This window comes from Taurulus bubalis, assembly GCF_910589615.1.
Source record: "Taurulus bubalis genome assembly, chromosome: 3".
Lineage (NCBI taxonomy): Eukaryota > Metazoa > Chordata > Actinopteri > Perciformes > Cottidae > Taurulus > Taurulus bubalis.
The window spans coordinates 14551912-14577918 of NC_136591.1; the positions used below are offsets into that span (position 1 = coordinate 14551912).

A 26007-nucleotide genomic window follows, 5' to 3' on the forward strand; every position below is an offset into this window, starting at 1 on the left:
CTGCCAGACAACCGTTTACTCTCCAGGTCAGTACGGGAGGAGGCGGGCGAGTCCCTCCGAGGCGAGGACGCGGACCAAATTACACCTCGGTTTAGTTCCAATGTCCGCCGTCAGCGCGCGCGCTTGTTTGGCTCCGTCAGGGCTCGAGGCTCACCGTAGATGTGTCTGAGAACGCTTCCTGTCATTTGGTTGTTCGTGCTTCCTCCTGCCCGCCTCGTCTCCTCTCTTCCTCGCGCCGAAGCTCCGCCTCTCACGCGCATCTCCTCTCTTCCTCGCGCCGAAGCTCCGCCCCTTTACAATACTCCTCACGCCAGAGATGCACGGATGAGGCGAGGCATTGTGGGAAGGATGTTCAACAGCTGGGCCAACAAATACATTTTAGGCAATGAGAAGGAATATATATATATTTATATATATGTATACAGCACCATAATAAGGAACATTAAGAAGGCTCTTTGATGAATTAAACACATAGACGATATTATGTTGAATTTGTATTACTCTTTGCTTTATATATATATACATATATATATATATATACATATATATATATACATATGTATATATATATGTGTATATATATATATATGTGTATATATATATATATACATATATATATATATATACACATATATATATATATATATATATACATACATATATATATATATATATACATACATATATACATATATATATATATATATACATACATATATATATATATATACATACATATATATATATATACATACATATATATATATACATACATATATATATACATACATATATATATATATACATATATATATATATATATACATATATATATATATACACATATATATATATATACATACATATATATATATATACACATATATATATATATATACATATATATATACATATATATATATATATATATACATATATACATATATACATATATATATATATATATATATATATATATATATATATATGTGTATATATATATATATATGTGTATATATATATATATACACATACACACATTTTCTTTTATAATTATTTATTTATATACATAACATTTATTTATATATAACTAAAGCGAGCGTTTAGAAAAAGAACAAACTCCAAACGGCGTGTTCTTATAGAAATAATATTCTTATGATTATAACTTAAAAGTCTCGTGCATGCAGACTGTCCCCACCAAGAAGCCCCTGTTGCATGCTGGGATGGGTCTTTAGTCGTGGTGTAATATGTCGATGATGTAAGCAAGAAACAACTTGAGAGGAATGAAAACAAAAAACACATGCAAGGAGTCAGAAATCCTTAAATTAATTTAATCAGTAATATTTACATAACAGGACCCATCCAATAAACTGTGGAGAGGATATAACATGATTTAAAGAAATACATTTGAAATGCATTCTGATTCTCGCCTTCCCTTATTGATGACAAAAAGATCCTGTGACACATTTCATGTGTATTTATTAAAAAAGCCAGCTATATTATGACACCAAACCCCTCAAACTACAACCCCCTACGTTAATGAAAGAGTATATTTGAAATGATCGGTGACAGAGTGCTTCATCGCCACAGAGCCAGAGTGAATCCGAAAGCTAGAGATCCACCAGAGAAGTGAGAGGGAGGCGTGGAGGTTTGTGAAAGGCGACCAGCATCCAGAAGCTTCCGTCTTTCCATCCTGGGTTATCGAGTACAAACCAATGAAATGCCCAAAATAAAACTAAACTAAAAGTTTAAACCAATGGAGCAGAAATCCACAATTTATACCAACAATTTCTGGACCAACATTACTTTTTTTGTATAAAACTAAGATTTTACACTACATAAAATAATTGTATTTTTTACAACAATAGAACTTTAGACAGTAAAATAGGTTTTGATTGAGGTAATTACATCATGGTTCTTGTACAAAGTAAAAAATAATAAAAATAGATTTTTATCTTTTTCCCCCTAAAAACACAGCCACCTGAACACTTTTTATTTATGTCGCTGTCGCTTATTTGTCTCCGTTGTTCCACCGACAAACCGTCACGAGATCAAACACTTTTCAAAAGCATCCATTTGGTAGAACCTGTTTAATCCCTTCTGTGAACATGGGAGAGTCCAGAGTCATGTTTGAGATGTGACATCGTTGCAGGAAGCCAAAGTCCTCCTCTGGAAGACCTCCCTTTCTGTGGTTCCATTTTCTTATGATACCCGGGTGATGGATTTGGGGACACCTGCCGGCCAATCCTCGGAGTTACATTTGTCTGGAGGGTATGGAAGGATTAAGGGTTGGGGTCTATTCTCAAAATCGCCCCCCCCCCTAAAGCATAGCTTGCTTCATGGTCTATTTCACTTTCAATGGGATCATAATTTACTAAATGAGTTCAGCCGCATAGCTCCTTCGTAATGAGGATGTGTTGGACCACATGGATCTTCGGAGTGTAAAAGTGAGATGTTGATACTTCTGCTTGCAAAAGGTACAATTTTGAGTCTTTCCGAGTATACAAATGTTCTCTACACTCTGTTGAGGTTCTGAAACTCAACAGAGAACCCTGCGTCATGGAATGTACCCGACCATTCTAGCTAGGCTTATGTGGCCCTTGTTCTTCTTGATACGATGCGGTCTGCTCCAGGTACCTCTGCACTCCGTAGATCCCAGCAGCCAACGTGCATATCCTCCCATTCAACCCGTAACGGACCCATAAACAACAGTAGAGCATCCTCCCAAACCAGAGGACACAAGGCGTTGCTCCTTTGGAACCCTGAACCACAGAGCTGTCCATCTCAAACATGACCCGGGACAGCTAGAGTATGTTTCTCTGAAGAGGTGAAGGCGATTCTCACAAGAATCAAGGCACGAATCTGGACATGACCTTATGACTTATTGCACCTCATTCACAATTAAACCCTGTCAATCTGTACATAAAATGCATCATCTCAATACATTGTTGCCTCGTTAACTTAGATTTCTCTATCACCAGGCAGGCTGCTTAATTCAAAATTCAAGGATGCTGTAGAGACGTAAAGTGGGAAAAAATTCCAATTCCCCTTCTTGTACATCATACGAAGTGGAGGTGACTAATACTCCAAAAAGAAACCGCAAATTACCAGCGTCCGAGTCAGACCACGAACACCCCAGAACCTCTCTGGGTATTGTAGCCTAATATTCATTTGTGAAGGAGGTTTTTATGAAATGTTGAAGATATAGTGTAAGGTGGACATGATCTACAGTGTTTTTATTTGATCACAATAATCAAAGCAGTTTCCCTTGGTGTCTGGAGCCAGAGCATAGCTAACGGCTACCTGGAGCTCCTTTCAATAGCCATCCATCGGGTTTATTCTTGTTTTCAGTGATGGAACCCAAAGCTGGCTTTGGCAAAACGACATGCCAGCATTTGACAAGTTATACAATTTTTCTCTGAGGGATTATGATGTACTGGCCACACAAAGTATCACACTCAAATCCTCAACCTGCAGTACTCCAGTAATCAAGCCCCAGTCAATACCGCCAACGAGGTTATGCTTTCAGTTCGGTTCCTTTGGTTTGTTTGTCAGCAGGATTATGTAAAAACTACCAGCCAGAGTTTCATGAAACTTGGTGGGAAGTGGTAGCATGGGCCACCGAAGAGCCCACGAAACCTTGGAGCGAATCCGAATCAACAGGCAGATGCAAACATTATCTTTCATGAATGGGATCGGCCTTGGCGGATCTCTGCGCTCTCAGAGTGCCCTTCTAGTTTATCAAATGGCCCGGGTTGGAACAAAGCACCAGAGGCCGAGCGTCAACACGGTGGCAGGAAACAGAAACCTAGAGATTGTAATTAACAGTCTGGTCACCATCTCGACAGACCGAGCGATACAGTACATACATTTGTGACAGACGTGTTCTCTCAGGTTGTTTTCAAACTAACCGAATTGGGAGCCCTTGGAGTTAGCAGCAAAATCCTCATATCATGCAACTCAATTATTTTCCCCCTCAACATTCCTTTTAACCCTAAACACACACAAACGCACGCACACACAAACACACACACTGTTGTCCATGTGAGGTCGTGAGTTTGACCCGGCACACTGCTCAGTGGACACCAGCTCCACGACAGCACCAGAACCCAAAGAGACAAACTACTAGAGAATGTGCTTTTTGGACAGGTTGGTTTCCATGAGTTCTTATCTGGGAATTTATCATTAAGAGTCTGAATATCTAAATAGAGATATTAAGTCATAATTATGAGATATGTCACTTTTCACTGGAAGACGAAAAATGTTTACATTTTAAAGTCAGAAATGGGAGATACTAGGTCATACTTTTATACAGTGAATCAAAAATAAAGACAATTATTATTATAAGAAAATTATCTAAAAAAAAAATCTTCTCACAAAAGTCACAACTTTGACGTTGTCATAATTCAAACTTTGTACCCTATAATTTTGGCACGAATATTTTTATTTTTCCATTCCTAACAATTTACCTTTCTTTGAATTTTTCTGACAGATATTAACTTCCAGGTAAATGTGTGAAAACACACATTTACATATATAATCAAGGATAATTTCCCTAATTTTACAAATTTGCCTTACTTTTTATAGCTTTCTCCATCATTCCTATTAGTTATGATAACATGCTTTGCACCTATTTCCATGCTGCTGTCTTTGCTACACAAAGCTGAGATCTAGAGTCCAATGAGGCCGAACCAGGAGGAGTCAGACGACCAAGCCACTAGTTATAAAACAAGTCCATCGCACAACCTAAATCCATGAGATAATTCATTTTACTCTCCTTTCTGATGTGAAAAAAATAAAAACTGACCCACATAATATCCAAAACTGGGGGAAAAAAGGTTGTGTACAGAGCCAATACCTGTCCAAAAGGCACATGCGCCATGAGATCATATGCTATGTGAGTTTTCACACAAGACTCTGCAGAGGGGTGGAGAAAATAAGTAGAAACAGTCCAGTTGCCTATTTATGGGGAAGTGAGAGCTAACCGGTTCCTATCTGCTTACTGTCCCTCAGCCTGTGTGCTGGTTCCCAAACACTTCGGCATGGTAAGGCCCTCGTGGATCAGGGCGGCTTTCTCTATCCAGGTGACTGTTCAGTGACGACATAGAAGCGCAACAAGGGGTCCAGGATCAGAGGCCAGCACCACTTCATGTCCCTGGACTATCTTGAGCACCTGAAATATATATTCAAAACCACATCAAAACTGCATTCAATAAAAAGGTCAACAGCAGATTCATTACAACCAAACTAGAAGTGCGTTCGCTCTCGGCGCCATAGCTTAGGAAGTGCTGGGAAATACTGCTGAAGTGAGCTTAGCTTGTAGCGGCTGCAAAACACGCAAAAACCGAGGCGGCCCTAGTTTTCATCCTCCTGATAAGCAACGAAATTCACACACACACACACACACACACGCACACGCACACGCACACGCACACGCACACGCGCACACACGCACGCTCTCTAAGCCTCCGATTCCTCGAGGTGAATGGGCGACACTCGTCAAGTGTGAGAAGTGAGAGTTGTACAACATCCTGATTAGCTTTGCTCACAAAAGGACACAGCCGCCTTGTGTAGCGTCAAAGGCAGAACTGTCACAAAGCAGAGTTCTGATGCCCAGCTATGAAATGTGTTGTTTCCAAGGAAATGTTTTGTCACGACATTCAATTTGAAAAACTTTTTTTTTTTTTTATGTAGTCTGTCAAAATAGTTTGCCCAACTCTGCAGAATGCTTGTGAAAAAGCTAGAAAGCAGACCATAAGTTAAAATTTCTTTAAGGATGAAAATATCATATGTCAGTCTGATAGTTCCATGGTGGCTAGCCTAGAATTAGCACAAAAAAGATGAAGAGTGGAAGCAGGTGGCTCTTCTAAGTCGCTTTTTTTTCATCTGTGAAAACAGCTGAGAAACAAAAGTTTTGGCAGGTGAAGAAAAGGATAGTTTGTTGTTGTAACACTCATCTCGGCCACAAGAGGCTGATGTGCACACGTGTTCTAAATAGGACTGAAAGCGTTCATGTTTTCCTCCAGGTGAGTTTTAATGTCTTCAACACAAAGTACATATACTGTGTGTTCGCAAGTTATGCGAATCATGTCCCAAAACTCTAGTTTTCACAGATGAAAAAGCGTTATCCTAAAAAAATTATCCCCGCAAAACATCTTTCCCCACCTGCTTGAACGTCATAAACACAGCAGAGAAAACAACATTTTGATCAGATTTAGAAAATAGATAACCAGAATGTTTTTTCTTTTTCCTCTCTCTGGCCTTTCAGAGCTTTCGTACTATTCAAGAGTGCGGCGACGCCCACTGTGTGTTCGAGCCCTTGGACAGAAAGCCACTGAATGTCTTTAAGGCTTCCCTGTACAGGGTGTGTGTGTGTGTGTGTGTGTGTGTGTGTGTTTAGAAAAGTCTCGTGACAAGGCTGTACTGTGGCATATTGCATAAATCACCATCATCACCACTATGGTGTTAGAATTACCCATCAAATCTAAAATCGTATTAGCATTCTTTGTTATCAACAGTTAGGACTGCACAACACTAAGTCATTCCCTGCGCGTGTGAGACGCTGACAGAAATCAGAATTAAGAGGGACATTAAGTGCAAGTCAACGGGTATATCTGAGTGTGTGTGACCCGCCCTTAGAGGGGCGTTTGTAGCTGTGTGTATTGCTGTGGCGGCGAGGAGGTGGAGGTGTTGGGCGTGGGGAGGTTCGCCAGACGGGAGGACGGGGAGTCGGACAGCTGCAGCGCCTCCAGCTTCTTCAAGTACTCGTCTCTGAGGGCCAACAGCTCCTTGTAGCGCTGCTCCACCGGACTCTGCTGCTGCAACACACACACACACACACACACACACACACACACACACACATTACTGACAAATACATGGCTCCTGGTGCATCCAGTAACTAAACCAACAGAGGCTTTTTGTCACAAAGAGGAAAGAAGTCAATCGAAATGTCTCAAATGTGGGTTTTTGGAGCGCTCATCCTCAATCGATTACTTGCCACCACTCGGATGAGCCTGTGTATCACATGTACATAAGAAAAGGACCGTTATGAGTTAAACAACGTCCTACCTGTTGTCGTATGCGCGGGTTCCAGCGGATGTAGTACGTCACCCACAGCTCTAGGTGGCGCATGCTGGCGACGGGGTACAGGACCCTGCCGGACTCGGGGGTGTAGAAGGGGTTCAAATACATCTCCATCCTGCTGTTGACTAGAGACCACAGGGACACCGTCTTCGACCTCACCTCCTGCTCAACAGAAAAGGGGAGGGGTTGTGGGACGCCGCAAAAGGAAAAGTCAGAGCATTTTGAGAGCCACCGTTTCCACGTCTTACGTGCTGGTCTCGTGCACTCTCGCAGTTGAAGAGGAAGGTCCCGAAGCGGCAGCTGTAGAGGTGGTCTAGGATAGTCAGCAGGAGGCGCTCATTGAACTCAAAGGCGGTAGGAAACTGAGAGGAGAAGAGGTACAGAGTTACAAATTCTGCCTCAAACGCCAACCATTTGTTTTTTAAGTTGAAAATTTCAGAATAAAATCTCAATAAAACAAATCGTTCGTATTTCGCAGGGCAGATTTTTTTATTTTTCAAATTTCAGATGCCGATGAAAACAGGCCAACCAATAAAATGTTGACCTTCACTCATGCCATAAATAGATTTCCTTCATTGTGACGTCATTGTCACAATTCTGTTTATACACCACACAACATGGATATTGATCCAATTGATCCCATAGCATATGCATATACAAGTGTCCTTGTGATGGCGAGTGGCCCACAAAGGAGGAACACATACTTTGATGAGAACCATTGCATACGCTGATGTTATGCTATAGACATTATACATGGGCGATATTACATGTTGATATGAAAGGTTTAGTATTAAATAATGATTGTTATGATCACCAGGCCTGTTCTGCAATAGGCTGACCACTACGCCTGGTATTGAAGGCCGTGGTTCACATGGAATAAACACTGCCATTCAAAGGTTTGGGTTGCCATTGTGATAGCGAGGTGAACACATGTTATTATGGCCCAGTTCTATTTAGTGTCTGCTGTGACTAATCGGCCGGACCCGATTGTGCCGAGGCGGTGAATGCAGCGCTACAATGTGCTCGTGACACGCATTGCCTTTGGCTGCAGTTGTGGATCGCAGACTGTGGTTCAGACTAGTGATGTGTCCTTTCGTGTCGAGTAATCCAAGTAGATTTTGGTGAAGCGCGTATCGAGGTTTGTGTCGATGACGTATGCGGTGACGTTCAAAGCCTCGTGAGCCGGCCTTACCACGTGACTGATTCAGAAAATGGTTCGTGGGTTTGCCGTGCGATTTAAAATATATGGGGACTGGAAGACGGGTATGCTAACCACTGACCCACAGTCACATCACAACGCACTCCCCAATTTGTTTCCAATTTCACTTTTGACCCCGCCATTATATCATAAAGATACACAATATTAATAAGTTAATAATTGATGTATTGACATCACAAACATCATTCATTCAATTCAAAGCTTCACACACCAAAGCCATGGTGTCGTTATGATCACTCTGCCTGTTTTACATGTATTGTCCACTTGGTGGCGCAGTAGAGCAAATGAAGCGTGAAGCTTCGGCCCATGAGCGAACCAATATGATGGAAAGCTTGAAAGCTTCAGGAAGCTTCATCTCACCATCACTAGTTCAGACACTTCCGCATTGGCATCACTCGACAGAACCAGAAGTTGTTGAATATTGCTGAATATTAATACCCACAAAAAATAGACGAAGAAACACCCCAAAATACTGTAATTCATTACACTTGTTTACCCTGCAGTTATGTCAAAATGGCTCTGTGAAAAAGGCCTATTGGACAGATGTAAACCCCTTTAAATCAGCCCAAAGAAAAATGGACTGACTCGATGTTTAAAGCCCAGTTGCACCGTTGTGGTTCAGGGTAACTTGTGCTATTCTGGACTGGTAAACAAATAAAAAATAAAATGGTATGTTGGGGAAAGCGTTTCTACTCAGTCTTGCACACTTGGAGTAACGAGCCCATCTCCAGAGTGGAGCCGAGTGTGGGTTTATTACAGGGCAAACAGCGGCGAATAGACGATTGTGTGGCGGCGCAAAACATGCACTTCCGGTTGAGCGATGTGATTGGCTGAGAGGGTATTGACTAAACACTGTAACCTCGGATTTACATATTTATAGACAGTCGGTGCACCCACAACCTTCTTATTTGCACTGGATGCTATGCTCATACGATTTAAATAGTCTTTTCAGGGGGCTTGTTTGTGACACAGGATGTACATTTTATTAAACATGAATTGCTGCCTTAAGCAATAGATCAAAAACAACAACATCCAATGTAATCTGACAAATGGCAGAAAAGACCTTCGAGATTAACAGCTCCACATGAGTGCGGCTGGCTGAGGCTGAGTTGTTAAACATACCTGTTTAGTCATCTGCCACACGCAGTCGATGAACTGAACGAAGATGGGTGATCGGTCCTGATCTGCATGGTTCTTGTCGCCGTGGCCTATCCTCTATATATCCCCACACACACACACACACACACACACACACACACACACAAGTGATTAACGGAAACTGTTTCTAGCAGTCACTTGAGCCGTTTGAATGTTGCAGTAAAAATATCTGAAAGTGGACTCATACTAAAGAAATACATCATTTTAAAAGCGTTACTTACGGAGGCAAACTTGTGCCCAAAGCTGATCCATTCCTTCTCAATCAGCACCTGAAACGACACCCAGCACTTTCTGTCCATTCATTTCATCACGGCTGACATCCAATTACGTGTCAGCACAGTAAAAAATAAAAACACTACGCCGGCGTTATTAACGCTCACTATGCTGCCCACAACTGGTTTTCTGGTGAGCTGGTTCATGGCGGCTACTGACCTGGAACCCTCGCAGCGTGCGGTAGTGGCTGTCTAGCATCAGCATGGCCAGAGAGGTGAGCTGAGCGGTCCGGTCCCAGCCGTCGCTGCAGTGCACCACCACTGAGTTCCCGCTGGAGACCTTGTCTGCTACCTGGATGGCTCCCGACAACACCAGCTGCACACACGCACACGCACTTTAGACAATGAGACATAAAAAAAATCCCAGATGAAATGTATACATTTTTTCCCTCTCACCTTGACGTGTTCGAGCCAGTGTGTCGACTCGAGACTGGACAGCCAATGAGATTCCTCCACGTTGGGGTAGACAATGTCTTTGAGTTTCTTCAGGGACTCCCTCATGACGTGGATGTTCTGGATGTCCAGGAAGACAAGCTCCGTGTTCTGGTACTCGTCGCCCTCGTAGCCTCCTCCCGTGGCCTGGGGGTAGCAACGTGTTTATTTATTGTTTACTTGTTCTTACATCATAAACAGAAGGGAGAAAACATTTTGAGAATTTATTATCCTCATTGGCCTCTCTGGGCTTCTGTAGGTAATAGAGCACCATGACACTGAAATGTCACAAAAAATGTGTCTGGAGCCACAAAAGCTATTTTATATCACAGCTTATAAAGTTGTATAAATAGTCTATATATATATCTGTATATATACAGAATGTGATGCACATTTTAGTTAAAGAAATATTTAAACATTTTTCTTTCTTTTTTTCAGTGACCCAATATCACCTTAAACTCCAAGATGAGGCGTTCCCTTTGAAAGATTTTCCACTGGGCTCTGGAGCCGCGGGTTGCCCGACCCCTGCCTTTAACCAATTGGGCAATAAGGACTCCTGACATGCAACTGCCATTCCACAAGTGTGATTCTGAATTCAAATATACGGGCATCTATATCCCCGTAAATTTGAAATCTTATATACTAGAAAATTCTCTCCACTAATCACCAAGATGAAGACAGACTTTGACGGATGGAAAACCATCTATCCTTCATTAACAGACAGAGTAAATTCTATTAAGATGAATGTTTTACCACATTTCTTATATCGGTTTCGACGTCTGCCGGTGTTCTTGCCTAAACTCTTTTTCACTACCTTGGATAAGCATATAACCAGCTTTTTATGGGATGATAAGCAACCATGGATAAGTAAAGCGATGCTACAAAGACATCGATCTCAAGTTGGACTTTCTCTTCCTAAGTTCAGATATTACTACTGGGCAGCAAATATACAGAAAATAATAGACTTGATCAAGTTTATGTAAGATGGTGTCTAAAGGAAGCTAAATCTTGTTCATCTTCTTCTGTTCGAGCATTGGTAAAAGGGAAATCCTCATGGTGTAATATCTAAACCATATCACAACTACCAAATACAAAGCTTAGCATTACTGCTGACTACTATTCCAGAAGGTGATCTGCTGTAACCTCTGACCTTGTTGGCCACAGCGTTGACGCTAGGCCGAGCGTCGTAGATGGTGAGCTTGGCGGTTTCATTGGCCTCCCTGATCACGTCCAGATAGCGCTCGTCGTCCCTGTTCCTCTTCCCCGACATGCCGACCAGAGGCTGACTGCAGCGGACGATCACCGCCTGGTTCTCCCGGTGGATCCACGACAGAACCTGGAGGTACAGAGACCAGATCCCGCAGGTCACGATCAATGTGAATGTTAAGTGACATATTCTAAATGAATATGCTAACTTACACTTTGCAGCTTGAACGATCATTCCACGTAGTATGTTTGAGGTCGGGAGCATCAATTAATTCATTCGAATCACTGAGCACACTGGCTGTTTCTTGATCGGTACTTTCTTTATTTTAATACTTAATAGTCAATGTTGTGAAGAGTAGTTCAATTAATAAATTATGCTACGTGATAAACAAAGGGCTTAACCCTACAGAGTCTTCGGCCTTTTTCTCGATTTTACATAATTTCTTAAAATTCACCTTTTAAGGCACTTGCATATGAGATATATATCCATGTACAAAATTGCAGAACAATCTCAGCTCTCTATATAATGACACACAATTGTCATAAGGCACAAGTGTAAAGTGATAATGTGGCCCTAAAGCTGAAAAATTTAAGTTTAATTTTTAAAAATTCTGAAAGCATAGCTTTACTCATGTGGACAAAACGTTTTGGTGCTTGAAATTGGTTTACCAAAGGTCTTAGGTTCACAAAAGCAGTGGAATATATTGTTGAGGATTGGGTTATAAAAAATACGAGTTATTTCTTTATATTTCTCTTTTCTTTTCTAAGTTCTTTTCATTTTATCTTTATGCATTATAACTAGAATGTTTTGAATGAAATAGTTTTTATCACGTTGCATTATGCTAATTGTTTTGAGTGAAATTGTCTTCCATCACGCTTAATACGCTGTAGTACATTCCTGTTTATTATGACATTTATATAATCACATGACACAAGTCTAAATATGGTCATAAGTAGATCCTGTGCCCTGCAGCTGATCTTTGTGGTTTTTTAAAATCTGTATTCTTGTAGCTGTGGCCACGTGCACTGTTCAGATTCAGGGGAAGTTGAACCACAGACACAGATTAATCACAATATCTCAAGTACACGTAATCTGTCTGACACCTGTTCAGCTAAACACGACCCCATCACCCCCAGGCAGCATCGGCAGGTCCCACCTAGCAGATCTGCGTACAAAAGGCGCCAGTTAGTCCCACTAAATGTTTCAAGGATACATAAATCTGTCTGACACTCGTCTTGAAGTTGTTCTGTAACAGTAACTACAAACACTTTTGAACGTGTGACCGAGGTCAAAGCATGCTGTAATCACACGCACCTGCTACTCAGTCACTCCCACTATGTCTCGATAGGGATCTTCCCACACACTTATATATACTGTGATAAACTGGGCACTCTTCAGTTCCTCTTGGGCTCTGTCCCTGAGAAGGAACCACTTTTATTTGAGAAATTAAATAAAAGACTTTCCCACAATGTAATTACTGGTAACTGTTTCTAAGTGCTGAGGGGGTATCCTCCAAGACAAAAAAAAACGGTTGATGAATTACAATGTGACTTTTTAAACATATGATACTGGTGAACTGACTCTTAGCGACTGATGGGAAATCCTCCAAGGAAAAGAAAAGACTCAGTTATGGTACTGTGTGCATAACTCTTGTTGAAATACAATTTATACTCTCAAATAAGAATGTAGAACTCTACGCAATGGGGACTCCCGTTTAATGGAATAAGATAACTTGCAGGTGGTTTTTCGAGACGAAGAAGGTAACACCGGGCCGAGGCCATTGACCAGGGAACATAATCCAGCACGATCCTGCCTCGTTTCCAGATCCAGACAAAAGTAACTAATCGTTTGGGTTGCACTGTGTGTAAAATGATTCATCTTCCTTTCCTGTTAGAGGAAACAGTTCGATGGATCACTGTGGCTCAATGAAATAGGTAGGCCACGGGGAAAAACTGAACGAATGGGGTTTTTAACATCCGTCATTGTCTCTATGAATTGTAATCGAAAGCAAACTAAGAGGGAAACCTCAGGGTTCTCCTTACACGGCTGGCGTAAGGAGTAGGCTCTCCCCCCAAGTTCTGACCAGGTCAGGCCCGGTCGCGTTACAATATGAATAAAATGGTAGATGAATCTAAATACATGTCTAATACCAAATTTTGTATTTTGACAAAAAAAATGTTGAGTAGAAGTGTTGTCTGTCACTACTTTCATCAAAATGGGAGAGGGACTGAGACAGTTTTTGTTTTCAAACAAAACATGTACTCTATATTTGAGTCAAAATATGTACTTTGTATGTATGTATGTACTATATGTACTCTTGACCAGCGCATGGTCGTGGGAGTAAAACAGAACAGCTGAGCGGAGCAGAGCTGCCGTCTCTGTGCAGCAAGTGTTGTGTTTTATCACACTGCAAGAAAACAGTGTCTTTTTTTCTCTCAGTTGGGTAGTGTGTTGTCTATCTGACTAAAAACCAGTGTGTTTTCACAGCGTTCAGCGATTTCAGCGAGTGTTCTTTGGGTAGCTTCACAGAAAATGCCGATGGACACCTGAATTGACAAATCATGGTGAAAGAGGGAGCTCGACATAGACTACACCGGCTGTCAGCTCCTGTTACAGGCACGTAAGAACACACAGAGGAGGGGGGCGGAAACGACAGAGTTTGGCGCATCTAACAGCAGCGGATTCTTATTTTTTCGCCGTTTTTTCGGCAAGATATGAATATAAAAAAAACGTAAACACTGTCAATCATGCCGGCTTGATTCAAGACCCCAGAGGGTTAAACCAGACCATGTGATCAGTATTGACCAATACAACCTCCAGCAATCGGTAATCAGAGGACCCTAAAATCACTTTCGTTCAGGCTGCTCACAGTGCTACCTACCAATTACTGAAAGAGCTAACAGAGGTAAACACTGTTGACCCCTCAGGTAAACAATTGGAAGACGACCAGCTGAGCCAAAGCCGATATCCACATACTACTAATAATAATAATAATGCAGGGCAAATAGTGGTTTGCTTCCATTTTAATGTTCAGAATATGAAACACAGCTCCTTTAAACTGAGGAAATGTCACATGATTAGTTTAAACATTGTGCTGTGATGTGCTGCAATAACAACAACTGTTTCCAAGGAAAGAAAACTGCCACTAACTCAGTAGTATATCGGCTATTGTCACTTTTAGCATTCTATTATGTCTGTGATATATTATGCCATCCAACACTATATAACAATACTGTCTGTGTATCCAAAGTGTGTATTTCTCTTATCCCAAAAACCTTGTAAATGATAGTAAAATGACCCCCAAACCAAAACATTGTAACTTGTGCATAACATGCTTCAGTTGTATAGCTTGGTGCTCACCGGTATGCGTCCTTTTGACCTGAAGGCAGCCACTCTCTTAAGGTCCTCGTCTTTGCTTTTAAAGGGCACTGCCAGCACAGTGGGGTAGGTGTCACACAGCTCGTAGGTCTTATTGAACACAATACGCCACTTGTTGTTAGGCAATCCCTGTAAAAGACAACCGTCGCCATCGGTTACTCCCTGAAACACCGCTGCTCCTGTAACTTCTAGCTCTGTTGACACCACGTACAGCAGTAGCCAGGAGAGTACTGCAGAATAAATTGCTCCTCACCTGCCGTCTGAACTCCTCCATGGGTTTGTAGATGTCCCAGCCGTCCTTCCCGTACTTCTCCTGAGTCACGTATGCAAACAGCGGCTGGATGGAGGGAGAGAAGGAGACTTTTCATTTACACTGTAGTATAATAGCAGGAGCAGCAGCTCGGTGACCCGGAGACACAAAAGGAGGTATTTAAAGGGGGGGTCCACTTGTACGCAACCAACCAGATGTGTCACGGTGTCTTTAAGCCAATCAGATCGTTGTTGTCAAACTATGCAAACTATGTCCTGTCATGGGTAGGGTTGGGTACCGAGAACCAGGTTCCAACACGTCCGGTACCTACCGGACCGAAAAGCAACGCAGTTTTCGGTGCTTCCTTCCGGTGCCTGAGCCGATTTAAATACTTTTTTTTTGACACTACTCTGTAAAGTTGCACGGTAAATAAATACTAAAAAGGTAGCGCGGTGCCCGCACGCTAAAAACGATTATTAAAATAGCGCGGATCAGAGCACACTCGCTGCCCTGCCCTCTGTCTGCCTGCATGCAGAGCGGGGCTCGAGGAGGCGGGGCTTCCAGCGCTCACACACACACACACACAGTGCGCGCACACAGAGATCGCTGGAGACACGAGCACGAGCTTTTGAACGTCCGTCCTCAGCTTGATGGAACAAATCTCTCCAGTTGATATTAATGATGACTTGTAGACCAGTAAAGCAGCAGTTTTAGGATCCAACAGAGTCTGAGTTCTGTTGCACACGGTCCCATCAGGCCACCTGATGCTTGTGTCTGTTCTTTTTTTAAATATATATTTTTATAGTTTGAAGTTAAAAGGTTTGAAGCTGTAGTTTGAAGCGTGTTTTGTATGTACTTATTTATTTATATCTATAGTATACTTTTAACAATTAATAATAGTGTTCAATTTGAAGAAAAAAAATTGCCTTGGCAATAAAAAAGTATCGGTTCAGGCACCGTTCAGGCACCGTTTAGGCACCGGTATCGTTTTAAAAGTATCGGTTTAGCACCGGTATCGGAAAAAAACCCAAACGATACCCATCCCTAGTCATGGGTGCGGGAACTTCATCAAAGCCCATTGTGCCCCGCCGTGGTATTCCAGCCACCGAACTTCGGCCAAATGATGACGCACCTCAGTTCCAGAGTGTGCAGGATCGCAGGGGACGCGAGGTGCAGAGTCAGAATAACGTGCAAATTTGTATTCATTTCAACGAAGGAGTGTGTACATATTCCAACTGTCGTTTCCTCCACGTCTGCAGAGATGCGCATCATCGGTAAGTTTGCCCTCGGCGCGCAAGATCCCACCGCGGGGGAGTATTTTGTTTTGAAACAACATCCCTCGACTCCAATAAATGTACTGGCACTGGCAAAGAAACTGGGTTCTCATCCGGACTCTGTTTGTGGACCATTTGCTAACAGGTTTGTCGCAGGGTTTTCGGGTGGGCGTTCTTACAATGCCAACTGTTACATATGTAGCAGCAAATCTTCAATCAGCGGTAAACGACCCAGGTACGGTTTGTCAGCTGATCAAGAAAGAGGTTAGGAAAGAGTATTACGCCTCGGTTGACAATGCTATCAGGTTAATAAAACTAGCGTGTCAGGGTGCGTGGTTGTCCAAAGCGGACATCACAGACGCATTTAAAATAGTGCCTATTCATCCCTCGCAGTGACATATGTTGAAGATGGAGGTGGAGGTAGAAGATGGAGGTAGAAAATGGAGGTGAAGGTAGAAGTGAGAAGCTGGAGGTAGAAGTGAGAAGATGGAGGTAGAAGTGAGAAGATGGAGGTGAAGGTAGTAGTGAGAAGATGGAGGTAGAAGTGAGAAGATGCCCTTACCAGACCGTGTGAGAGGGGGAAGGCGTGTTTGAAGAGGAGCTCGAAGATATCTCTTCTGCTGTGACCTTCCTGCTTTAAAGCAAACCTCAAGTTCCTCATGTCCTGATGAGTAACAAACAGCATGTAAGATATGAGTCCAAACTTCAGAAGCATCTCCTTCCGAATTTGAACTATTTAAATGAGAGTCTGTTGTTTTCATAATAAAATTATATATAATATTTGTTTCCTGTATACTAAATGCTAGGGTAATATTCCATCAGTCACATATATGTTGATTATTAGCAACAACATTGATTTTGATGCTTTGGCCCTCTAGCAGCATGATGCCCCCTGCCCCCACACACCTTGCAGGTGATGTCCAGGCCGTAGGAGTTTTCTCCTCTGCTTGACGCCCCGCCCATCTTCTCCACCCGACTGATGGCACCCAAAGGAACGTCCAGCGCCATCACCACATCCTACGGCAGAGTCAGCAGAGTCAGCACACACACACACACACACACACACACACACACACACACACACACACACACACACACACACACACACACACACACACACACACACACACACACACACACACACACACGACTTACAGCATCCGAGCTCTTGAAGTGGAGTCTGTATTTGGTGATCAACACTTTGCCTTTCACAGCTCCGTTGAATGGGCAGATGTAGATGATGTCTTTATCTGAAAACAGATGAATGCAGACGGCGTTTGTGTTTTTTGCTCCCCCACATTTCCTCCCCCCTCCTGTCGGACGTCACACCGGCTCTTTACTCTGGTTCAGACGGTGTTATGTGTAAGGGACGACATCAGATGTACGCACAGATAAGATGAAGCAGAAACAGAGAAGAAATGCATGCTGGCTATAAATACCATCTACTTATGAAACTATAAAGACTCTGCGTCATCCAAATCACACGTCAGCTGACTGCAGATGGAACCACTGTTCAGAGAACAGTGAGGAAAACATAACAGCTTAGGCTCAAACTGGTCTCAGTGCAGCACTATTCTGCCTCTTGGACCGCAAAGTCCACAGAAAGGTTCGAAAAGAAACGACTGCAGCTTTAAGTGGAAACTCATTTTACAATAAAAAAATAACAACATTGCAGTCTAATGTCACTAATGCATCAGTGTTTAATGATGGCTGACAGTAGCCATTAATCCGGGATTGGTTATGTGCAGCGGACGATCACCGCGCTCGGCCGACCAACCAGCCAGACCTGTTGGACCAAATGCCACCAAACTGCTACAGGGAGGAGTGCCCAGGCGGCAGCGAAACTAACCCAGCTCGCACCTGAGGCTACTCCACTACCCAGCATGCTGCTGGCTGTCTGGTGTCCGGGAGCAGAAAGATAAGATGGATGAAAGCAGTGGGAGATCGGTGACTGTTGAGCCCACGTCTTCACATTGACCCGGATCCGTCTTTCATACTGGATCGAGCTGCACTTGAGGGGCGGACAGCAGGATAGAGAGCACGACTCCAAGGGGACAAGAGGAGGAGGACTCCATTTACATCGTGACGCTTGTTGCTCAAACACAGACAAAGTTGATGGACAATGTTTTTCCTCATGTTGAATTTTTAAATGTGACGATGTCGGCCATATTGTCTGCCTAGATAATTGTTTTTGTTAGTGTTGTTTACATTCCTTATGATGCTTATTCAAAATAAAAATGTCACTTGTTTGTTTAATCTGTGCAAGAACAGAAATGTAAAAAAATGCCAATTTATGCTTTTAGGTGCTGGAATTATTTCTGCTGGGAGCACAGATTCTGGGAGGCTTCCATCACTTATACGTACTGGTAAGAGGAAATACAGTATGGATAGTTTGGCTCCTTTAACACCAACAGTCATACAAGAACTGAGCCTGGAGGCCGAGCGATGCCGGCAGCTCGCCCAACAGAGAGAGGGACTCACCTATGATTCTCTCCTCGCCCGGCAGCAGAGTCACATCGGCTAACAACTCCATCTTCAGAGACTCTGTGGACGTCTACAAACAAAAACACACAGAAGGCAGAGAAACTAAACAACAGAGTAAATGGCAGTAACACGTTTTATTTGAAGGGACGAAGCAGCGTCAATTTCACACGTGATCGAGTGCTTTTTTCTGTATTTTCAGTAGAAGTAGTTTGCTTCAACTGTCTCGGCTCAGACTCAGTGAGACGAGACACCAGAAACATGACACTTCTCCTTTTTAAGATGTTGGACCACCGAGCTGTGACACTGAGGAATTAAGGCGCTTAGCAACTAAATTCACACTGCTGCTCCTCATCCCTTTTTGGAATTTGAAATAATTTAATTATTTTCCATTCTGTTGGTATTTGGGTTAGTTTATTCTTCGCCTGTACGGTTCCATTCATCGAGCATTAGTCTTTTGTTTTAATCAAATGTTTAAATAACAAGCACCACAAAAGGAAATATGTTTAAAGCTTTATTGTGTTTTTAATCATTGATTGTTTTTATTGTACGTTATGAATACCTATTAAAATACTTAATTAAAAGACTTGACTGGCTGGTTGTGGAAACCCTATAACTGACTGCTCTTCATCAGGCCTGCTGGTGTCGTGTGGCTCGTAGGGCTGCACCCGATAGTACAAAGCACCATTCATAATGTTGACGTAAACACCTTAATATTAAAACCTTGGCCGAGTGCTTGGATGGATTTTTTAAAATGCTACGAGCGCTTCTGTTTGGAACTTTTCTGGAACCCTGCCAGCACTTTTTGACAGAAAGAAATCGCTATGTGACGACTCAACATCAGTCCCACAGAAACATCGCAGTGCATTAGCGACAGCTCCCCAGTCACATGACCATTTGATCCCTCACTGGCTTCTCAGCCTGTGAAAGGTACGAGTGTCCCCGTAAACAGCCCACATATAAGATTGAAATCTCCCAACCTAAACTAGCCAATACGGGTTCACGGTAGGGCTGGGCAGTATGGCCAAAAATGTATATCACCGATCCACTTACACTTGAGATGTGTTGGATGGGGTTGGAGTTGTAGACGAAGACTGGTGAGGCCATCGCTCAGGGAGGGGGGCTTCCACAGGCTGAGAACGACACACACACACACACACACACACACACACTTTAATTCTTAAGCCGGGCTTGTTCTGTCACTTTAACACTAGGCTGTCAGTAAAGATCCATCAGCAGAATGCACACAAAAGACACCAGAACATCTTCACAACTGCCCCGGGGCCCCGAACACGTACATGGTATGAATATTACATAGGATGATGCCTTTCTGGGAGTTAAATAACAAGGGTGTAATGGAAAGAGAAAAAGCATTGCACTCATATATGAATAATTCATGCTATTAGAGGTTACTAAGGCTGACCCTGAAGCTTGGACAGTCACCATGGTTATCAGTGTTCAAATCAGAAATCAAATTAATTGCTTTGTTTTTTGAATAAATGCATTACCCCAAGATCCTCATGAAATAAGGAATCGTAATGGCACATTATGCATCAATATTAAAACATGAGGAGTTATTCTCACAGCTCTGTTATGAGCGCTGTCCCAGGTTCTGAAACACAGCGGGGATAGACAGACCGTCTCAAGTTGGCCAGGTGTTTTATTATATATGTTGGCAGAGGCTACAGTCCATCTATGTGTTCATTTGTTGATAAGCCCACATAGGAGCACATTTGTTTTTTTAATGGGCCACCGCTGTGTTTACTTTGATTGGATTATTGCACCTTCTGTAGTCATTTCCATAACAAGGAAAGATCCTTGAAGTCTGTCTCAGTCGTGTCTCATTTGGACTAAACTTGACTTTAATGTCACGTAATTGACCTTAAAAACTTTCTGAAAGTGAACAGCAGAAAGACGGGCATACAACTTATTAATCCAGATATGGAAGCTGAACCGTCTAAAGTTGACTTGCAGTAAGCGCTTCAATTTAGAAGTTAGTTATGAACGTATTGCCGTGTCACAGTTAAATCACAGCTTATATTGGTCCAAAGCTGATCTGCACCTTTTAAATGATACAGCTAAATGTGAAAGTATTTATAGCAAATCATTTCGTGGAGTGCCACGGACCCTTGGGGGCCGAGCAGAATCCCCAGCACATCCACTGTGCTCAGAGCGAGGAACCATGGAGCTCATCATTACATCAACATGGTAGATATTTTCAGTATCACCACGATGAGCACCGATGAGCCCACTGATGCCATTACCACCATACGTATCATCAATAATGAACCAACTAGCCCTCCTCTTATATCGCGTTACTGTATCTAAGCGCACGCATAAAGGTAAGGGGAGGAACAGGTGTTCATTGTACTGGGGGGCAGTAACAGCTCATATGCATGTGGCGCTGGATCCCAGCTGTCACTCAGCTGTAGTCATGGAAACACCTCTAGACCAGAAGTCTAGAAGGAAAAACTTAGTTAGCGGGCAAACTTCAGACTTAACTCTGGCTTTCTTGTACAATGAAGCTGGCTCACATCTAACCGGGATATATGGTGAGCTCAACCTCCAGTTCTGTAGATTTAAGCCCCGCCCTAAAGCATACCTTGTGATTGACAGGTCACTACCACTGCGTTGTCTAGTCTGGGAGTCGACAGTGTGTTTTTTTTTAAAACCTCCTCAACCCTTTCAATGTGTTCTCAGATCATGAAAGTTAACTAACATTTTGGTGGCTTAAAAAAAATGTTCAGTTGCACTTAGCGCCACCCTCTTGTGACACTTTTGGTTCCAAAAAACAAGACAATATGACTTTGTTAGCAATCAGAGTTTTCCATATTGCTTGTCGGAAAGAAAAAAGAAAAGGCTAAAAGCAGCAGATGCTATTTATTCAGACTTTCATTGGGTTTTTCCATTGTCAGTCCAAGCTGAGCCGTGACAACATGCGTTTCCACTACTGTCTCACAGGGCTGCTGTGTTCCTGCTTGGACGTGAAGGGTCTCCTCCCTATAAGCGGTGCTATTCTTCAATAAAAAACGGTCCGACCAACCACATATGGACATATTCTGCCTTATTTGGTAGGTGAAACTTCTTTCTTTTTTTTTAAAACAAATTGCAGGGAGGAGTTGTACCAACTGTAACAGACACAGGGATCCGAGTCATGTTGCAGGCGACAGACTCTTGCTGTGGTTCATCAAGGTGCACTACTTTACCTCGCTGCAGTGGAAAACCCCTCACAACACGGCTCCACTGTCCGTAGCTGTTCACGGCACGATTCTGCACGTCTACCTCCCTACTATGGAAAAACACTTCCCATAATGCAACTCAACAGCACATTTTCATTCGACCCTCCCTGCTTGGCATGTTTTTTGTTTTTTTTAAACCTCCAGAGCACAACTGGTGGTTTGTTATGCGCAACTCAGAAACACCATCTGAATTAAGAATACATCAAATATTTCAGTCGACAGAATATTGACAGAATGTTGTATTTTGAAAAGGTTAAATCATTTTTTCATATAGTTTGAAAAAAATTGTTAAAAAATAATTTTACAAACTTTTAAAATATAGGTTAAAAACAAGTACATTCATTTAATTAAAATGCAAACATTGGCTTAAAGTGCTACACAATTAACCTGTATGAACTTTAGGAGAGGAGGAAGATGGAATTGGTGAGTCAGAGGGAGTTATCAGAGAGAGAAAGTGGGAGAGAAGTGAAACTGAAACATTATTTTGAAATCATGACATGTGATTAGGAGATTTTAATTCTGCCATTGCCACCAAAGACAAACATAAAAGAGAGAAAACCAGACCAACTAATCGGGCGTGATCGATTCAGATAATTAGACAAAAGGGATGCTTTTGGTTTGTGGCTCAGCGTGGAGGAACCACCCTCAGAGGTTTGTGCTTGTAAACAGAATAAGATGTTCACGATCACTCTGGATATTGAGACATGATGAGAGGGAGAGAGAGATGATCTGGTCTTGAGCTGTGCATCAAAGCTCACAGTGTGTGAAACTACAAGCAATGGATGCTTCCTCATTCTGGGAAAGCTTGTGGGGCAGCAGGGTGCAGTTTTAAAGAGTGAACTAATTATACGTTAAACTGAGATTTCGGGGAAAACGAGAATCACCGTTTCCTGTATCTTAGGGTTGGGCGGGGTATCGGACATCAACACTGGACCCGTCTGTAGCACTGAGTATTGAAAACTGTTGAGGATATTATATATATATATATATATATATATATTCTCATATTCTGTAGTGTTACGTCAAAACTGGGGGGCAATCATGAAACCATAAATTGTGATTATTATAATTTTTTTCTTAAAAGGAGAACCCATGAATTCATTAATTAACTTTTAGTCTCTGGTCAAGTTATTACTTTTTGTTGTAATTCTTTGATTTAATCATTTCTGATATAGATCATATTTTGGCACATTTTGGCTACATGTTAGTAAGGCAAAGTTATTGTACAGTAGCCCATGTTAAAAACAAGACAGGTTTTGTTAAACAGACTTTTTTTTATATTCCTCAAAGAGATTTTTGTTTTGGTATTGGCCCCGAAACTCATAACTTTCCACACAGAAACTAAATGTAGCCGTTTGCCATCTCATCTTTGAGCTGCTGTAATGACCGTTGAAAGTGAGTGGCTCCGAGCTAACACCCAACTAATTAGGTCTTTCCCTGGTCTGAAACCCAGGTGGTAGCATGGATCTTTGCGTGTGTGGCTAACATCTCTTTGTGGAGGCCTGACCACCACCTGAAGCTCAACCTATTCTGAGAATATGCAAGGAGAACTAAATGAAATGTATTTTCACTTCAAAGAAGTTAAATAGTAAAAAATATATATTTTTATATATATTTGAAAATTGGGCAAAATATCCAAATTACGTGAGCTCAACTTCCCTTGGAGAATTTCCGTAACCTTTGCAACCCAAGACGAGACTGAGCCGTCCTTCTTCCCTCCGTTCCACAACCACAACTTCTCCATCACCATGAAGAACCCTGTGGTGTCCCTGACCGGGACTGAAAGGAACCGGGTTGTAACTGGCCTTTGCTGCATCAAACCTGCCCAAATGTCTGTTCCTCCCCCAGGACTTAAAAAGTAACAACTACTCCGCAAACAAGCGAGTAATAATACTGCTAAAGTAAACAGCGCCTCGTGTACTGAGCACACAAAAGGGCAAGATCAACAACTGTAATTACGGTAACTACACGTCAAATAATAAAAGAACACTAAAATGTGTAGTCGACTACATTTTAAACAAAACATTCATTTTTTTTCAAAAGACAAAAAATAAATCAGACGTCAACATTAACACATATACAGTTGAGCTGTCTCTCATATATATATATATATATATATATATATATATATATATATATATATATATATATATATATATATATATATGGCCCTGATATACATATGTGTGTGTGTATATACACATACACGCACACAACAAACTGCAAATAGCATTGCCCCTACCAATGCATTGATCTGGCTCCCCATCCAGAAGCCAAGCCAGCAGCCGAATCTGCGCATGCTCACACTAACTAAGCGTTCAAGCCTAGCTCGGACCCTCGTCCCTCAATTACACTGGGTCGAGCCCCCACACTGGATTTGTTTAACCCACTTTCTGCCCTGCAGCGGCTTCTGACCTGGTGACCTGTCCACCAGTAGCTGGGCGATTAATGATACACACACGTTCACTTCGACAACACAGATTCACCTGTAAAAACTTGTTTTTCTCGGTGAAGATTTCTAAATTGAAAATATCGCGATACGACGAGCGGAGGGGTTGAAGTTCGATATGCTTGTTTTAGTTAAAAGGGCTTCAAAGGCGCGTGGTACCGCGTAATTCAGGGGTTACACGGGTTAGCTCGCGGTGTCCACGGGCTCGCGAGCCCTGACAGCAGCGGGGCGGTTCGCGGTGTGGATACCCGGCCAGCTCCAAGGCAGGGACACACAGCCGAAGGTGGGCTTTTCAGGGGTTTCCACTCTCTTGTACGCGCTCAGCGTCAGAACCGGGTCGCGCTCGAGGCTCTATTCGAGCTACAGAACAGTTAACAAGCGGAGTGGAGAAGAACAAAGCTCTACCAAAACCCCCCTGAACTGAACTTTTCCAACTTAGCCATTCCAATAGACACAGCTGTGGAGTTGCACCAGGAAATAGCGGAGGCCTAGACGCTACGACAGCTTGTTCCATCCGAAATTTGGGCGGTTTTCGGACCCGCAGTGCGCAGAAACCTCCGGCAAACCCCTCCGAAGGACACTCAATAGGGACTCGGGTGGCCTTGTTGCGGCCAAATGTCTTAACTTACCCTCAAAGTGCGATTCTCCCGGGCCTGAATGTCGGATCTGTTTCCCTCAAGCCACAGCAGGAACTTGCCCTACGTCACGTGCCCGGCTGTCATGGCGCGGATTGGCTGGTTGTCAAGCTGGAGCTCGCGGGGAATGCAGGGAAAAGTAGTTTTCAGATTGGGTTGCCATATTCCTTCTTTTTTATTTTTAAAGTGACGGTTTTGTCTGTTGCGTAAGGAAGCGCATTGCATTCACTGGATGAAAAAAAAAAAATAGACCCCTGATCTCGTAATTACGAGATCTTTTCTCGTAATTACGAGATCCTGACCTGATTACGAAAGGTGCCTTACTGACCACTGTATGGCATGTATGTGTACAGGCGTCTTCTTAGACGGTTCCGTTGCCTTAGCTACTCCTTGAGGATCTAGGATTTTTAACAGGTGCCGCACAGTTCTTTGAGTCACTGTAGCATCCCCGGCAGAATTATAGTCTGGAGTCTTTAAGTGATGGTTCGTAAAGGTTTATTGAACTCACCGTAAGAACTATGAAGAAAACGGAAATAGCAGTAAACGTAACCATCTAAAACAATATTTTCTCAAAAAATGAACTTGAACAGGTGCAAACCTTGTGCCCATATCAGCCAGGTGCTAAACTAATACATCCGTAACCTTTTTATCACTGTTTTCCGTTGTTATGGCAACTTTTCATTTCTGCCCGTTTCTTACTAACAACTTCCGTTTTTTGTACCTTCAAAATAAGAGCGCAACCGGAAATGCACCGACTGCAGTAACAAAACGGACTAAAATAAAGGACAAAAAAAAAGGAACAAACTATTACAATACTTTAAACTCTCAGAGGTCCGTTGCAGTCACTACCAAACCAGATTAGATGCATTTCAAATGCATGAATTTGTATCCATGAAGCATCCCGTGTTGGTTCAACTGCTCCTGCAG

General features: G+C 42.5%; 1 protein-coding gene across 1 annotated transcript; it reads right to left on the reverse strand.

The window, feature by feature from the left end:
• Positions 1-5801: 5801 nt before the first annotated feature.
• Positions 5802-25120, reverse strand: mtm1 (myotubularin 1). Its single transcript, XM_079215175.1, has 16 exons — positions 25075-25120; positions 19811-19890; positions 18758-18830; positions 17432-17526; positions 17183-17293; positions 16839-16940; positions 15006-15089; positions 14735-14881; positions 11318-11503; positions 10132-10314; positions 9896-10051; positions 9685-9732; positions 9428-9520; positions 7335-7448; positions 7072-7248; positions 5802-6818 (listed from the first exon to the last, which is right to left on the reverse strand). Exons 2-16 carry the CDS (start codon positions 19862-19864, stop codon positions 6636-6638), a joined length of 1806 nt encoding a protein of 601 aa, XP_079071301.1. The 5' UTR covers positions 19865-19890; positions 25075-25120; the 3' UTR covers positions 5802-6635.
• Between the last annotated feature and the right edge of the window lie 887 nt (positions 25121-26007).

Bases quoted from the DNA above. Each gene is read 5' to 3' on its own strand.
- mtm1 (XM_079215175.1), bottom strand. From the start codon at position 19,864: ATGGCCTCACCAGTCTTCGTCTACAACTCCAACCCCATCCAACACATC. The intron at 16,941-17,182 runs GTGTGTGGGGGC...GTTACTCATCAG, and splicing joins GCCTGGACATCACCTGCAAG to GACATGAGGAACTTGAGGTT. The intron at 15,090-16,838 runs GTAAGGGCATCT...CCCTCCATCCAG, and splicing joins TCCCCCTCTCACACGGTCTG to CCGCTGTTTGCATACGTGAC.